At 24.4% G+C, this 16,554-nt stretch overlaps 3 protein-coding genes and 1 non-coding gene across 6 annotated transcripts in view; 2 read left to right on the forward strand and 2 right to left on the reverse strand.

The window, feature by feature from the left end:
- LOC126907870 (neurexin-4) overlaps positions 1 to 5,875 on the reverse strand; it is a 28,429-nt gene extending 22,554 nt beyond the window's left edge. Inside the window, exons 1-2 of one of the 3 annotated variants that reach the window (XM_050689513.1) lie at positions 5,614 to 5,875; positions 5,311 to 5,403 (exon numbers count right to left, since the gene is read on the reverse strand). In XM_050689513.1, the coding sequence (XP_050545470.1) occupies positions 5,311 to 5,403; positions 5,614 to 5,674 (154 nt within the window). In that variant the 5' untranslated portion in view covers positions 5,675 to 5,875. Of the gene's footprint in view, positions 1 to 5,310; positions 5,405 to 5,613 lie in introns of those variants that run through there. The other 2 variants (XM_050689512.1, XM_050689514.1) reach the window with 2 other exon arrangements.
- LOC126907888 (L-aminoadipate-semialdehyde dehydrogenase-phosphopantetheinyl transferase) lies at positions 1,525 to 5,404 on the reverse strand. Its single transcript, XM_050689546.1, has 2 exons — positions 5,311 to 5,404; positions 1,525 to 2,438 (listed from the first exon to the last, which is right to left on the reverse strand). The coding sequence occupies exon 2, from the start codon at positions 2,382 to 2,384 to the stop codon at positions 1,539 to 1,541; it is 846 nt and encodes a 281-aa protein (XP_050545503.1). The 5' UTR covers positions 2,385 to 2,438; positions 5,311 to 5,404; the 3' UTR covers positions 1,525 to 1,538.
- Positions 5,876 to 6,022: 147 nt separating the features above from the next.
- On the forward strand, positions 6,023 to 6,095 carry Trnak-uuu (transfer RNA lysine (anticodon UUU)). Its single transcript has one exon. It is a non-coding gene; the product is annotated as a tRNA-Lys (tRNA).
- A 2,311-nt stretch (positions 6,096 to 8,406) lies between these two features.
- LOC126907882 (uncharacterized) overlaps positions 8,407 to 16,554 on the forward strand; it is an 11,158-nt gene continuing 3,010 nt past the window's right edge. Inside the window, exons 1-4 of the mRNA XM_050689540.1 lie at positions 8,407 to 8,814; positions 8,875 to 9,083; positions 10,413 to 10,605; positions 11,901 to 12,049. Coding sequence (XP_050545497.1) covers positions 8,719 to 8,814; positions 8,875 to 9,083; positions 10,413 to 10,605; positions 11,901 to 12,049 — 647 coding nt within the window. The 5' untranslated portion in view covers positions 8,407 to 8,718. The remainder of the gene's footprint in view (positions 8,815 to 8,874; positions 9,084 to 10,412; positions 10,606 to 11,900; positions 12,050 to 16,554) is intronic.

Raw genomic sequence — 16,554 nt, forward strand, 5'->3', positions numbered from 1 at the left:
AGTATGTTACATAATTAAGTTATTTTTACATAAAAAATAAAAAGCGAGATTAAATAAAGTTCTTAATTTAAGCGCCTAATATAAGATAGTGATTATGTGAATAAAGTTTTTTTTTTAATTAAATAATTTGTTTAACTATAATTTGATAATTTAAATGGAGCAGATATTCAACATTTTAAAAAATTAAATACAAAAGTATTTATGTAAATACACTGCTGTTTTATTCCTAAAATAAATATTTTTACTATATTATCTTACTTCAATCAAATTGTAAACTTTCAATATAATATAACGTATATAAATTAGAACTAATTACTGTGTGATAAACAAAAAACTAGCATGTCTAACAAATTTAGATACATATAGACTCTAAAAACAAAAATTCTAACTTAAATTAACTTCAAGCTCATAAATAATTTAAAAAAGAACTCAATAAATTTATGAATCTGAAAAATCCTTTCATTCGTAATATAATAAAATCAATAAAAAAACATTAGTTTTAGAATTATTTTCAGAGCTAATTTTAAAAGATAAAATGTTTTAATGTAAAAGAATGATTAACTTTTTTTTTTAATGTAATAGAGTAATATTATCCAATTTCAGATGAGTTTCTAAAATATTCTAAATAAATGCACTAGTTATATCAAATATTAAGGAATATTTTTCAAAAGTTTTAAAACAAAATTCAATCATTTTTATTTTTGTTGATTAAAAAATATTTATTACATAAATTTCAGGAGCTTTAGGGGCACAATCCTCTCTAAATATAGTTTTGATTAACTCTAAGATTCAATAAGTCACATATTCCAAGTTAATACAAATATATTTCTACATAAAACATTTTGATCTTATTAATAATAAAATTATTATATCCTAAAATCAAATATAAAAATCATTGCAAAAAATAACTGTGCCAAGTGAATGTATTAAATTTAAATTAATCATAAACACATCAAGTAATAACTTGAGTTTTTTTAAAAAAGTGATATTAATAAAATAAATATTTAGATATTACATGTAAATTATAAATTATTTATTTTTTATTTATTAAAAAAAGAGCACATTTTTAATAATATTACATTTTTATTTTAATTAATAATTTATAATATATTTTATTTTCTTGTGTAGAAACAGATTTTATTAAAACAAATGCATATGTATTTACATATTTATTTAACAGAATATTATATTACTTTATGCTAGTAATTTATTTGTTTTAAAAGTAGTACCAATCAATAAAGAACCTTGCATAGCAACTAGGAGTATTAAATAGATATATCATGTAACTATAACATTAATATTACATTTTCAAAACAAGTTAGTATATACACATAAAGAATGATACTTTAGTTTTTATATATCCCAATAGACAGGACAAAATAGCATGCAATATTGCAATATAATAAACATAGTACACCCTTTTATTTTTATTCATGATTATATATGACATTTATAAATTATTACTAATATTTATGTATATTATATTAATATAGATAGAAAATAAATAAAATAATTCAATTCAAATCAAATTAATAATTTTATTTTGGTTGATTTTCCTTCGCCATGAATATGTTACAGTAATTTTCATCATCTTCAGTAATATATTCAGCATTATATATTAATTCATTGAAACTCAACATTTTAAATTCAATTGGATGAATATTCCTATTAAGACATACTGTAATAGTATAATCATGATACAAATATTCATGAAAAACCCAATTATGCATTACTTCATTATTTACATATAATTCTGTGTCCGTTACAAAATCATTTTTTTTCAAATCTTGTTTAGGCACAAAACACACATTTCTGAGATTAATGGTTAATCCAGTACCAATTGCTTTTACATAACTTTCTTTCAAACACCAAAATCTATAGAATGTATTTATTTTTTGTTTTTCAGTACCATTATTAATATAATCCCATTCTTTCAAACTAAAATTTCTGTGCATCAATCTAAAAAATTCACTTAAACTTTTTCCTCCTTTATAATGGTTTCTCATAATATCAACCCCAACACTAGTATTTTTCTCACCTGCAAATACTACTAAACTTTCATCATGGGATACATTGAAATTCAAATTACAATCTTCTATAAAAGGTTTATTGTTTGTATCTCGTTTAATTTTAATATTAGACCAAGGAACACAAGCAGTTTCAGATAAATACTTCATTATCATTAATTGCCCTATGATAGAACTTTTGGCATCTCGTTTGAATACAAATCGACCAATTCTTTCTTTTTCTTCAGATTGAATAGAACGAAATGCATGGGACCATTCATTTTTAGATGGAAACCAATTTTCACAGTCAAATACCCAACGAACCCTGTTTGGTGAAGACATTGAAGACTGCAATATTTTCTTAATAATGATGTACATATAAACTATAGTTTCATACTCAAATTTAACAGCTTAAATAGCACCTTATAACACCTAGACAAAGAAAAATGGACGTCAGTGACGGGGATAAATTGATTTGAAATATACTTTTTATGTAATATTTTATTAATAATAGTAAAAATAGAAATAAACTTATTTAATCAAATTAAAGTATGAGGGTGATATTGTAAGCAGTGTACAAACATCTTTGTTATGACCAACATAAAATCAAGAAATATGCTATTAAAATATTCCCCATATTTCTTCTACACATGTTATGTTTTCTACATTTCACGACACTAATGACAATACCACATATTTAAATTTTTAAAAGAACAAAAAAACTGAATATGTCCTTTAACAATAATTGTCTTCTAGTAATATATATATATATATTGGTATATTAACATATTATTTTGATTGGTAAAATAGATAACTATAAAAAAAATTAGATTATCTATATGTTAACTTAAATTTTGTTTGTTTCGTTTAAATCAATTTGGACAGGAAATAAATAATATTAGATAAATAATAAATAACAAATAAATTATGTGCAAGGAGATCTAAAATACTTTGGTTTAAAAATTTCTTTTTAAAATATATGTGGTAGTGTCAGTAGGCAATACTATTTTATTCAAACACTAATGTATAGAGATTAACTTGTATACAGCTAAAAACCTTAGATCATGTTTTACATTTAATCAAATTTTCTTATATAACAATTAAAATTTACAATTGAAAAGTTGTTGAAGAAAGTCAACTTAACAAAATATCTGACCAATGCATAATATAAATCTTATTACAGAAGAAAAAGATGTGCTCAATGAGTTTCAGATTTCTGTACATCAGAGGTGAAAAATTTCAATTACATACATTTTCTGAAAATATGGTGATACTATTTTCAAACAAAATGACTTAGGATAGTTGACTTTTGATGTACAGATTTTTTTTGAACACAAAAAACGTATATCGATAACAACTCAGCTACATATCTGGTTTCACTAAAAGAAAGATAATAAAGTTGGATTTTCTTATGTTAGATTGACTATTTGCCACACAATACTTACAAACATTTATAAGTTAATTAATTATAAGACTCTCAAAATTTCCATTTTTATAAAAAGAATATTTATTTAAATTTTAAATGTGAGACAAAGTCTTTAACTGTAAAAAAACTAATGTAAGATACACTTTTGTGCTCCAATATTTGACCAAGACATACTAATATGTAAAGAAAACTTGGGAAATTTTGAAAAGAATATTACTTGGTTATTTGTCAATTATAAACAATGTGTTTGTACATTAATAACATTACTGCTTCATACATAAATAGATTAATGTATTAATATATATATATATATATATATTATATAATTTAGAAATTTATAATTAATTATGATGAAAAATTTTTTTTCGCTTTCAGATTAATTTTAAAAAATCATAGAAAACTTCACTTTCTTTTTTTCTTAGATAATATTCCATATCAATATAAATAAATATGGATTTTTTTTAATATCTCATACTAAGCCTTTAAAGACTTTAGCATCATTCATTAAAACATTTATGTGATATCACATAAATCTCCTTTATATGCATACCATGCAATTAGCCTAAACTAAAGAGTTTGTTATGTGAATTATAAGTGAGTGTTGGCCTAGTGATAAAGTTCATTGATATTATACCTTATATTGTAGTTTCAAATTACCTATTGTGAATTTAACTTTCACAGGGTTTGCAATACACTTTTTGAAACCATTGTGCATGCAACTACTACATCATTTTGAATGTATAATTGAACAATTTATAATCAACTTTTCAGAATAAATTCACAGAGGTAACCTTAATAGGACTATTTCAATGAATTTATATATAATGCTTTATGTATTTACAAAGTTTTAAATGCCATGAATAATATTAGAATAATAAAATTTAATTATAAGATAATACTTTAAATACAAGATCATAAAATAAATCAATTCTAGGGGAAGTAATACCATTTATTACTCCCTAATATAATACAAAAAATTGTATTAAAATACTTTATTATTAATTTATTGAATCATAATTATAATTCTTTCAACTATTTATTAGACATTCATGAAAATAATTTTTCAATAAACTTATGATTCTTGTAGTGCACAATGAATTTATGTTTAGAGATCAGGTCATAAAATTGGATTTTTAAAAACTTTTTCTTTGTCATATTCTAGTAAAACAAGGAGAACATAGTCTACCAATAAAAAAAGGATTCATCCAAATTTTTTCCTACTTAGTCATCTCACCATTGGAAAATCAAAAGGTACTATTATATAATGTTTACAATGTTCATAGAAGATAAACCTTTTAATTTACATTCCAAGATGTAGTACTATTGCATGAAAAAATGTTTTAACTTATAATCAATATAAAACAATATTTCTATATCACTTGTGGATGCTCTTAATAATCATTAACATTGATAAAATGAGACAATTAACTATTGTACTTCAAATAAGTAATAAATTCTACAAGCTATTTCTTAGTATTTAAAATTATTTTTTCTTATTATTATTTTGGAATATATAAAATTCTTGCATAATGATAGTTTAAGTTTAACAATATTGTAACATTATTCCCATGAAATTTCACCTGGTAAAGTTTTAAACTTATTATTCAGTAAGGGTCCTACATATTAGGCCAGCCCATGGCCTGAAATGTAATTTTCCCTATGGATCTATGTATCTGAATAAATGGATAGCTAATGACCTACCCAATTAAAAATTACTTTTTCTCATGTTTAATTAAAAATGTGCTCTCTTAAACTACTAATATAGTATCAATTTACTAAAAGAAAACTACTTTTATTGGATAATAAAAACTCCATCATTAAAAATTCAGCATTTGACATTTAATTTTAGGTAAAATATTAAAATTTATCTTATATTACCATTAAGACGTGCATTTTCTGGACCCCTATCAGGTAAAGAAGAAGTCGCTCGGAGTACAGCTTTATCTAACAAAGGTTCATTACAATCAGAATCTAAAAACAAAATATTTATGATTACTACTGACAAGATATAGTTGTTAATCTAAAAGCACAATTAAAAAAGCATAAAACATAAATTTGAATAAAATAATAAAGTTAACTTAATTACTTTTATTAAAAATGAAGTATATTTTATAAAAAAAAATGCCTGTGGTTACACAAAAATTAAATTCATTAAAAAGATTGAACTTAAGTTTTTCTTACCAGCTTTAATTTCACAAAAAGTAAATAGAGAAAAATAAGTTATTGCAATAATTCTCATCATCTTGAAATTAATAATTATATAATTTAATATAAAAAAACACCATTATTTTAATTTAGTTAATAATAACACAAGTAAATATTTAACGATAAAACAAATAAAAAACAAAAATTTGGGCGTGATCTAAAAAAGGTTAAACATTACGCGTTTATAACAACTATTTACTTCGAACTTTTTGATTAAGGAATTCTGTTTAGTTAAAATCACTTAGAAACATGGCTGAGGTGATGGCACTCCCGATCACAAAAAAGACGTGTGTAGCGCCATCTTTTAACTCAAGAAAACTATTCCCATATCATAAATGGACAACACACTTTAATAACTATTAAAATTCCATGGAGTATCATAACAGCCCGGATAGCTCAGTCGGTAGAGCATTAGGCTTTTAACCTAAGGGTCCAGGGTTCAAGTCCCTGTCCGGGCGGCTAATTTTTTCGACTATTTTTAATAATTGAATATTTAACAGTTTAACCGAGTTAATATAGGAGTTTTAAGAATACGGTAATTAACATAAACTTAGTTCTACGATCGATGATAAATATTTTATTTTAATCAATTTACAACTTTACGATAGCCTGCATGCCAAACTAATAACTGACAAAAACCGTACTACGTTTACCAGCTTATTCCTCCACACACTTTTTTTGACAATGGCCACCTTGGAATAAAATTTCATAATCAGAAATTATTTCAAATTAAATAATATAATTGTAATCAAATTCACAAAAAAAGCTTTTTCAACTACAAAACTCTATATGACAATAAATAAAAATGTAGTTAACATCAACTAAAATAATTATGCTGACGCTAAAAATAATAACATCTCTAAAAAAATGTCGCTGAGAACAACTGCCCACCTGTGCCTCTAGTTTAATACGGGCCTACCTATGTATAAAGACATATAAAAATTCAAAATTATACATTATTATAAAGATTTACTGTCAAATACATAGTGTCTTACGATGTCTGAAAAATCCACATCATTTTCTTATAGCAAATCCTCAAAACACGGGGTAGTCAACAAATATTCTAATTATATTACTAGTAACCAAAATCCACATGCTAAATTAAATAATTAACAAACAACAAATTGCTTTTATAAATTAGAATAAGGATAGAAATTACCGTGGGTTTTCTTCGAATAGTAACGGACAGCTCGTTTCAGTTGTTTGCAATTTTTACCGTGGCGACTCTTATGCTGTCGGCACCTACAATCGTGTCAAGGACCTTATCTAAAGACCATTGTAACGGTGACACATTGCAACTTTAATTAATACAATGGTTCCTTTTACTATTTTTGAACCCTTCAATTGAGCCAATCGTTTTCGTTTCTATAATTAAACGAGATACTCCTCATTCCATCATAACGAAAATTGTTAACTAATTTGTTGTACTCCTTAATTAGACATTACTTCCACAATTTTCTGTTCTAGTAAGCTACTGGTGAATCGCCAATTAACAAATAACCGATTGTAAGAAGTATAGGGAAAAACAGTGAGTGTCCGATGCTCTCAATAGAAACTCAGTGGAAGACGCAAATGAAACAAAAGTAGTAATTTTTGACATAAAAATATATACTGACTGGATAACAGCGTTGTAGATAAAAAGTACTGAAGTTGATATTAAAATAGAAAAATTAAATTCTGGAGATATAAGTACTTATAATAAATATTCTACGGATAGTGAACGCAAGTGCAGAGTAAAAGAAGGGAAATTGAGGTTTTACTTCAGAGGACTTGATATATGATATGGTATACTCACCATATAATATATGGTGCTATATATATAGTAAACCGAATTCAGATCATTTAGGTATTGATAAAACTTTTGCCAAAGTAAAAGAGAATTATTATTTTACAAAAATATGAAATATTGTTGTAAAATTATTAAAGGATACACATCCTTTAATATATTTCGACATATAAACTATTCAAAAAGTATTTAAAAGTATTCAAAAAAAAAATTAATTAAAAAACTTATATTTATTAGAAACTTTCATAAAAATCAACTTTAAAACATTATAAAATGGGTTAAAATGACATTTTGAATCAAAATTTTACAAGGATTATTTTTAACATATTAAAAATCAAAATCAAGAATAATTTAAATTCAAAATTGTTTTATATGTAAATACTCTATTTTTACAAACTAGTAATAATCTCAAAAAAGGTGATATAAAAAATGTAATTGTAGATTTAAAATCGGCGAAATTAAGTTTGGAAATGTATATCTTGGCCTTTAATGAAAATTCTTTGTCGACTTATAAATTTTATCATAAGTAAAAAAACAATTTTTTTTAGAATATTTTTGATTATAACTTCTTTATATTACTCAATACTGTTTTAAAACAGAAGTGTTATTTTTTATTATGTGTAAGTGTTAATTATTCTTTAGCAAAAAATGGAAACAGTTAAATGTGTAAAAAACTCAAAAATAAAAATAAACATGTTTACGAAGTCATAAATTGAGGATTATGGAGGAGGTTAAATAATGAAATTATTCCCTCCTCAAAATTTAGTCTGTGATATAACCACAAATTAGATGTTTTATCTAATCTGTGATATAAGAGATCACAGACTATAGTGTATGATCAGATCATAGAGTAACTCTATCTATCTAACTATTATTACTCTATGGATCAGATAGTAGAATTATTGATAAGAACAATTAATACAAATCTTACCGCCAAATCTTTTGTCCGTTAAAAACGTTAGGTATTAGCACAAGACTGATAGTATCACTAGTGTTGGCGTTTTTATTTTTCTGAGGCATTACGTTGTTCGTTTTAATATATAATTATTAATTTTATGGACTGATTATTATTTTAATGATATTCAATTGTATTACATTTGCTGTGTAGTATTCTTATATTTGACAATTTTTTCGACTTCTTATCTATTTTTTTATATTTATAACAAATTCATTTAATGCAAATTTTATTTCAACAAATCAGAATTTTGATTTGTTGAATGTATACAGTTTTATTAAAATAATCATAAATCAGTGTTATTATTACTTGATTTCAATCAATTAAAATAGCTTAAAAAATGGCAGTATCCATAGCTATAGGAAAAAAAAATTGCGAAGAATTATCTGATTATGAAAAAGAAAGGTTGCGAAATATTATGGAAATGCAAGAACAGGTTGGTGCTTAAACAAATTTTTAGATTTTTTATCAACATTTACAATAATTTAATTTACAGTTCAGCGATTTATTTGATGAAGTAAAACGTTCAGCTGATGATTTAGCTATAACTGCAAATGTTCCATCTGGTCAACTACATGTAAATAGGAAACGTTCAAGAAATCCTCAAGGCTGGCGACGTCCAAATAAAATAATTTCGAAATTATCCAATACTTCTGAACGCATTATATGTGTTAGACGATCTGCACGAATCAGAAATGATAATAAGTAGATAATTTACTTATAATTAAAAATATTGGAAAAATTCTACTTTATTTCAACTTTTTTAAAAATTAATTAAATTTTTCATGCTGATTTAAAATATATGTAAAAAAATTTAAAGGTAAACTATAAATTAAAATGTTAAAGCAACTTGAAAATCACAAGTTGACAATTACAAAAATAACAAAATAGAGGTTTTCTTTGTCTATTTTGATTAAAAAACAAAAAAATAAGCTTTGTTTTCACTTATACCTGTTGGTTTCAATGACTAAATCCAGACTATTGGCCTTTCTTTGGATAAGTGCTCTACTCCAAACCCTCATAGGAATAATTTTTAGCTGAAATATAATCAATTTAAACAGATAAAAAAGTTCAGTGATCCAACAAGTTTGAACTGTTACATAAAATGGTAGATCAACATTAAAAAAAGAAACATTGTTATCATCAAGTAGAAGGACAGTAGGTTTTTGCAATTACTTTCAATACATTAATTGTTTTAATTGATGACTATGTTATAAGGACAATCATGGTATTGGACTGTTAGAGAGTATACACTGTTAAAACAGAAACTCTAAAAATATTATTTTTAAGTTCTAGGCTTATGATAATTTGTAAGACCACGATTATTTTTATTTAACTATAAATCATTCTAAAACATTTAACACATTGAAAACAAAAAACTTACAAAATACATCATAAAATAGCATGTGTATATTCTAACATGATTGAATGTACTTGGTGATCAACAAAAGTTTTGATGTCTATCATGTAAAAAAAATAAATATTCACAGTGTATACCTCATTAATAATATTTTCTTAAACAAATGCCAACAAAATAAGATGGTTCTGATTTTAGAATTTTTAAAAATGCAGGAATATTATATAATTCAGATAATTCAAAAAATCAATTATGATGAAAATATAGTAGAAGAAAAATAATAAAGATAATGATGCTGACATAGATACTAATACCTATAATTTTATATGTTTTAAAATTTAAACATTGATTTATTATTTAATAATAATGGTTTCAATTAAGACAATTAGATAGTAACAGTGCTTTCATTAATTCTATATTGTAATACTGTATATACCCCTATAGTCATTAGTCATATGTCTGTTGGTATACTGACACAAAATTTAATGACATTATAATTATACAACCATTTTGTTTTATATTTATGTTTTTTTTATGTAAAAACTCTAATTATTGACTTGACTTGTGAACTTGAAGTTGCTATACTTAAACTTTTGGTTCTATTCAAATGTTTTTACATATTTTGAATTATTATGTAAAACTAAACTAATTAAAAAAAATTTGGTTGATATATTTAGGAAAGCTGACTACAATGATTGCAGTGATGATGAAATCGGAGAAAAAAAAAAACGACAAGGAACAATTCGTGTAATGTTTCCATTTTTTAAAAAAGTTGAAAATCAAGAAAGGGATCAGGAATATTATAATTCCTTAGGTGATAGTGATTTCATACTTAGTGATGACGATATCGAATATGATGATGATGAACCTGTAAGTAATTATAATTATAGTTACAGTTTTATGGAGTATTTTTATTTACTACTTAATTTATTTACCTTGTATTAAATGACATTTAACTAAATCTTCAAATTCAAATAATATCAAAAAAAAGTCGCTTGGTTTTCATCAAAAATGATATAAAACTGGATTTAAATTGCCATATATTTTAGTAAGAACTTTGAAATGTTTGAAACTGATATTCAAATAAAATGCTTTTAGATATTGTTGTTTATCTTATTTAATCCCATATTCTATTAAAATCGAATGACCATTATTTTTACATGAAAGTTTTGTAGGGAATTATGGTGTATAGTTAATTTTTATTTTTATTCAAAACTAATAAAAAAAAACCTCGATTTTCATTTAAAAAAGAAAGTAAATAATACATTTTTCTTTGCACTATACTAAATATAACCTACCTATTAGTTGTAAAAAAATAAAGTAACACCATGATGTATAATGTAACTAAAGTAATTAATATAATTTGATGTCAAATTTCGGTCTATGTCAGTCTCCAAATGCTGATATTTATACATTAATAAATGATATATGACTGTAAAAGTGGCCATGTTTTAAAAAAAATTTATCACTAAAATTGTTTTTTTTTTTTTTTTTTATTAATAAATTGAATGAAGGAGAGCCTTCAAAAATAATAAATTCAGATATTTCCCTAAAAACACATAAATTATTTTGCTAGAATTTTTAACCAAGATGAATATTTTTGCATTTGAGGCTAATTTCAAAATGATTAAGTAGTCATTAAATGAAAATATATATTTGAAGATTTTCTTTTTAATTTTTTAACAGTTTATCAACATTAAAAAAAATTAATTTATAAAATAGATTATATAACAATTAAACTATTTTTTATTTTTTTTTTTAACAATATTTAAGAATAAATATTAAATACTGAAAGTTTTTTGTACTTTTAATTAAAAAAACAGTTAATTTTATTTATATATGATGACTTACATTCAATTTCAATTTCATAAATATATACAGTAAAATTATCTGTGCTATTTGACATGACAATAATGTTCATAGATAAAATTTCATATCTGTAATTAATATTTAAGACAAAGATTGTATTACTTTTGATATATTTTGGTTGGTTTAGACTAATGTTTAATAATGTAAAATAAATACACCAAAAATCAAAATAATAAAAAGTTTTAATGCTCTAGAAATTTTACTTTAAACATTTAATGAATTTTTTTCTTAAATTCTTAAAACAAATTTTTGTTGGACTTAAATGTGTAACAGTATTAAATTTTTGTTCTCTAAAGCGTTCAAAGAGAAAGCGTAATAGTAGCTCAGTTCCTGTAGCACGATTGACAGTTTCACAAGTTACAGAAGAAATGTTGGCAAACATAACATACAGCTCTTGTGGAAAAAAGTATAGTGCAGATAAAGGAACGACATGTCACCAATGCAGGTACATAATATTATAATATAATTAAACATAATAAATTTGTACCTTAGAAGTCAAATGGTGTAAATCCATTGTTGACATTACTAACAATAATATTCTCTTAATGTCATTAGTGTAGTAATGATTAAAATGTTAAGGTGTGCTATTAAATAAATATAAAATTAAATTAATTATATTATTCTATAGCATCGTACATTATGTGGTTAATTGTAATTTAAATTTGCCAATATTATTATTTTAAATGAAACAAACTAAAAATATTGCTCAATAAATAAATAAGTACGAGGTGTGTTCAATAAATATCCAGACTAAAATTATTACAGAAAAACGTTTGATGTTATCGGTAATGTTATTATACCAAAATAAACGAGAGATAATGACCATTATTTAATTTAAAATAATAATCATTATCTTAAATCAGTCATTGAAAATACGCGTTCAAAGTTGGTCGTTTTGTATGAAATCGCGATTTCACAATGGATAATATTACCGTGCAACGCGCGTTTATCAAATGTTGTTTCAATATTGGTAAAAATGCTACGGTAACTTTAGAATTCATTAAATTGTTTTTTGGAGATGTTTCACTAAGCCATTGTGAAATTTTTGAATGGTTCAAACGTTTTAAAGAAGGTCGGATATCCATTGAAGATGACCATCATCCTGGGCGTTCGTCAAGATCAAAAACACATGATACCATTACTCTTGTTCAAAACAAAATTAGATATGACCGACGATTACTGTCAGAGAAGTAGCCAATGAAGTTGGCATATTAATTGGTACTTGTCATTCGATTTTATCAGATGAATTGGGAATGAAAAGAGTGTGCGCAAAATTAGTGCCAAAATTGTTAACTGAGGAGCAAATGGAACATAGCATTGAAGTTTGTTTGGAATTAAAAAATCGGGTTTCTAATGACCCAAATTTTATAAAAATCCATTATTACAGGTGCTGAAACATGGGTGTATGGATATGATCCTGAAACCAAAGTTCAGTCATCTCAAAGAATACTGCAAGTTCAGCTCGTCCAAAAAAATGTCGTCAGGTCCGGGCAAACATTAAAGCAATGCTTATCGTTTTTTTTTTTTTCATTTTTTTGGTTTATACTATTATGAGTTTGTACCTACAGGTCGAACAGTAAATTAATTTTTTTATAAACAAGTACTAGAAAGATTAAGAGAAGAAGTATGCCGTAAAAGGCCAGAAGTGTGGAAATCAAAGTCATGGATTTTGCACCATGACAATGTACCAGCGCATTCAGCACTTTACATTCGTGAATTTTTGGTATCTAAAAATATACTAGTGGTCCTCACTCACCATATTCACCTGACTTATCTCCCTATGATTTTTTGTTTCCAAAACTTTAAAGTACCCTAAAAAACCAAAGATTCGAGGACATCAACAAACTATCCAGAACGCGACACAAAAGCTAAAGGCTATAACTATGGAGGACATTCAAAGGTGTTTCAAAAAGTGGCAAGACGTTGGGATCATTGTATCGAAGCTAAAGGACAATATTTTGAAGGTGATCCATTTAAATAAATTGTAAGATTGAAATACAATTTTTAATAAATTTTGTCTGGGTATTTATTGAACACACCTCGTATAAGATGAATATTTTTTTATAAAATTTATTTTGGCTTCAATGCAAATTTGAGATGGTATTAATTTTACTATTATGGATTTTTTTTTTTTATGCCTGTTACCACTTTTTCCCATCTTTCAACAGACCGATTTTTTTTGATAATATGTCAAAAGATCACAAATCATACCTAGTTGAAGACATTGTCCTTCAAAATTGACAAATTTCCCTTGTTCTCTTTAAATGGGAAAATTCCTCCAAAAAATAACTTTTTAAAATCAGTAAACATCAAAATTATTTAAACTTTTTTTTCTTAAAACTGCCGTTGTCTGAAAATACTACAACCTTAATACATATGTTAAATTAAAGATTATAATACATACAATATGTTAAACAAAATTTGTCCCTAAGTTAAAAAAAAACATGCTATTTTTGTGATCAAAATTTTTTTGATTTTTATTATAAAATACCTTGCAATGGTTTACCACAGTAATGAAGCCATCGATTTTTATTAAAGCTACATGAATTTAACTAACATTGAATATAAATTTAAACTTATTTTGAATATTTTGCATCTTTTATGTTTAGAAAAACGACTTTAAATTTTTAAACTAGCTTAAATGGTCTTTTTAGCTACAAATTAATATAATGTGCAGTGGTCGCATCTTATTTTACAGATTTAACTGCACAGGTTACAAAGTTCAAACCCTTCTTTTCAAGATAACTCTTTTTGCATTTTTTTCTTAATTCTTATTAAGATGAAATAAAATTCAAAATTCATTTGATTTTTATCACATTTAGATTGAATAATTTCAATGAATATCAAGAACACATCATCATTATAGTATCACCTTGTAAGAAAAAATTTCTTATTCATATTAAAATATTTTATTATATGATTTTTTTTATCTGTCATTTTTCTGAGATCTCTTTTGACCAATTTTAATGATCAATATGTCACGAATAGATTTTAATCTAGTTGAACTTATAATCACCAAATATTGGAAAAAACTCTTTAATTTTAGAAATCTAGACCAATATCCATAAAAATAACATAAAAGAGTATATAATTTGTTTTTAAACTAAATTACACAGTAAATTCGTATCACTAAAATGAAACATTTTTAATCAGTATAGACCAAAATATACTTTTTACTAAATCAAATTTTTATGCTGATTTTAATTCTGAAATTAAATTTTTCATATTACCTCTTTTTTTTTTTTTTTTTGAAATTATTACAAATAAAAAAGTGAGTATTTGCACATCAAGTTAAAAAATCACATAAAAGTTAATTAAAGAAAAAAAAACAGCATAGTGGAGACGTTGCATAGTTGGGTCCAGTATAGATTTAATCTGACAGTGATTAAAATCACTATCATAAGAAACGCTTCGATGCAAATCTGTAGATAGTGTTTAATCTTAAAAAATTGATGGATAATTACAAAAGCAACATCAACTTCTATTTCCTTAATTATACCCAGATTAGTAATTCTTTTAATTATATATTATATAATTTTTTAAATTAATTCTTTTCAAATTATTCTTGATTTTGATTTTTAATATGTTAAAAGTAATCATTTTGAACCTACTTTTTATCGTCCTTTAAAGTTAAAGTTTTAATTAAAAAAAAAATGAATTTATTACCATAACAAGTAGCTCAACTTGCAAGTTTGAAATTGACATTATTAAATAGTAAAAAATGAAATTGTTAAGATTAATATGCTATCAGCAAATTTTATTATTACTATTTACAGTATATTTATCAGAAAAGTTAGATTTTTTTACATTTTTATCGTAATAGATCACTTAAATAAAAATCATAGTAATCATTTCTAATTAACTTTTGGCGTTTAAAAAGATTCTACAATGGAAATATTCAGAATTTAATTAATTTTAATGATTACATATCTAAAAAAACCAATAAAAAAAAAGTTATTCAATTTAGCCTATTATAAAAATTATAATTATAAAAAAAAAAAGTATGTCGAATGAAAGATCTATATAAATATTACTTCTCATAAAAAAATTGTAATGATCCATACATCTTTCAAAAAGTTATAGCATTATAAAGTTAAAAAACCCAGCACATGGGGGGTCGCGGCACAATGGTGACGTGGTATAGATGGATCAAGTATAATGATATCTGACAGTGATTAAAATCACTATCAAAAAAAATGCTTCGATGCAAATCTTTAGATACTGTTTAATTTTAAAAAATTGGTGGACTATTCCAAAAGCTACATGATCTGCTAGTTCATTATTAATATCCTAATTAAGAAAAAGTATGTAGAATGAAAAAGGGATTATTAAAAAATATTATCTCTCATAAAAAGATAATGTTGATCCATACACTTTTCAATATGTCATAGCATTATAAAGTTAAAAATGTAAAATACAAAATCGAAAATTTTCACACAAAAATAGCATTTGGTAAAATGCAAATTTTTTTTTTGCATAATAAAGAATATTACATTAGCTTTAATTTAAGATATATATAAAAGTGTCAGCCTTCCGGAACATTTTCAAAAATTAAGTTGAAAAAGTTAGTTTTTGTAAAAAAAATTGCTATTTTAAATCCCCCCTAATGAGCAGGTTAAGTGTTAGATTTTCAAAAAAATGATATCAAATAAAAGGGAAATATCTAAGGTTTTAGTATAAAAAAAAATTATGTTAATTTGTTTATTTTTGAAAAAGTTATGGAAGTTTTAAGAAAAAAAAGTGAAAAAAATGACAAAATTTACCGATTTTTAAATTTGTAATTTTTTTTGGATATCTCCCCCATTTGCTGGGAACGATGGAAAATTTTTCAATTTTTAAGGTTAATGTCTTCAACTAGATTCGATTTGTGATTTTTTGACGTATTGTTGAAAGAAATCAGTTCAGTGAGAGCTGAGAAAAAGTGGCAACAGACATAAAAAAAAAAAAAAA

This window comes from Daktulosphaira vitifoliae, unplaced genomic scaffold, assembly GCF_025091365.1.
Source record: "Daktulosphaira vitifoliae isolate Bord-2020 unplaced genomic scaffold, ASM2509136v1 Scaffold_5, whole genome shotgun sequence".
In the NCBI taxonomy this organism is placed as follows: domain Eukaryota; kingdom Metazoa; phylum Arthropoda; class Insecta; order Hemiptera; family Phylloxeridae; genus Daktulosphaira; species Daktulosphaira vitifoliae.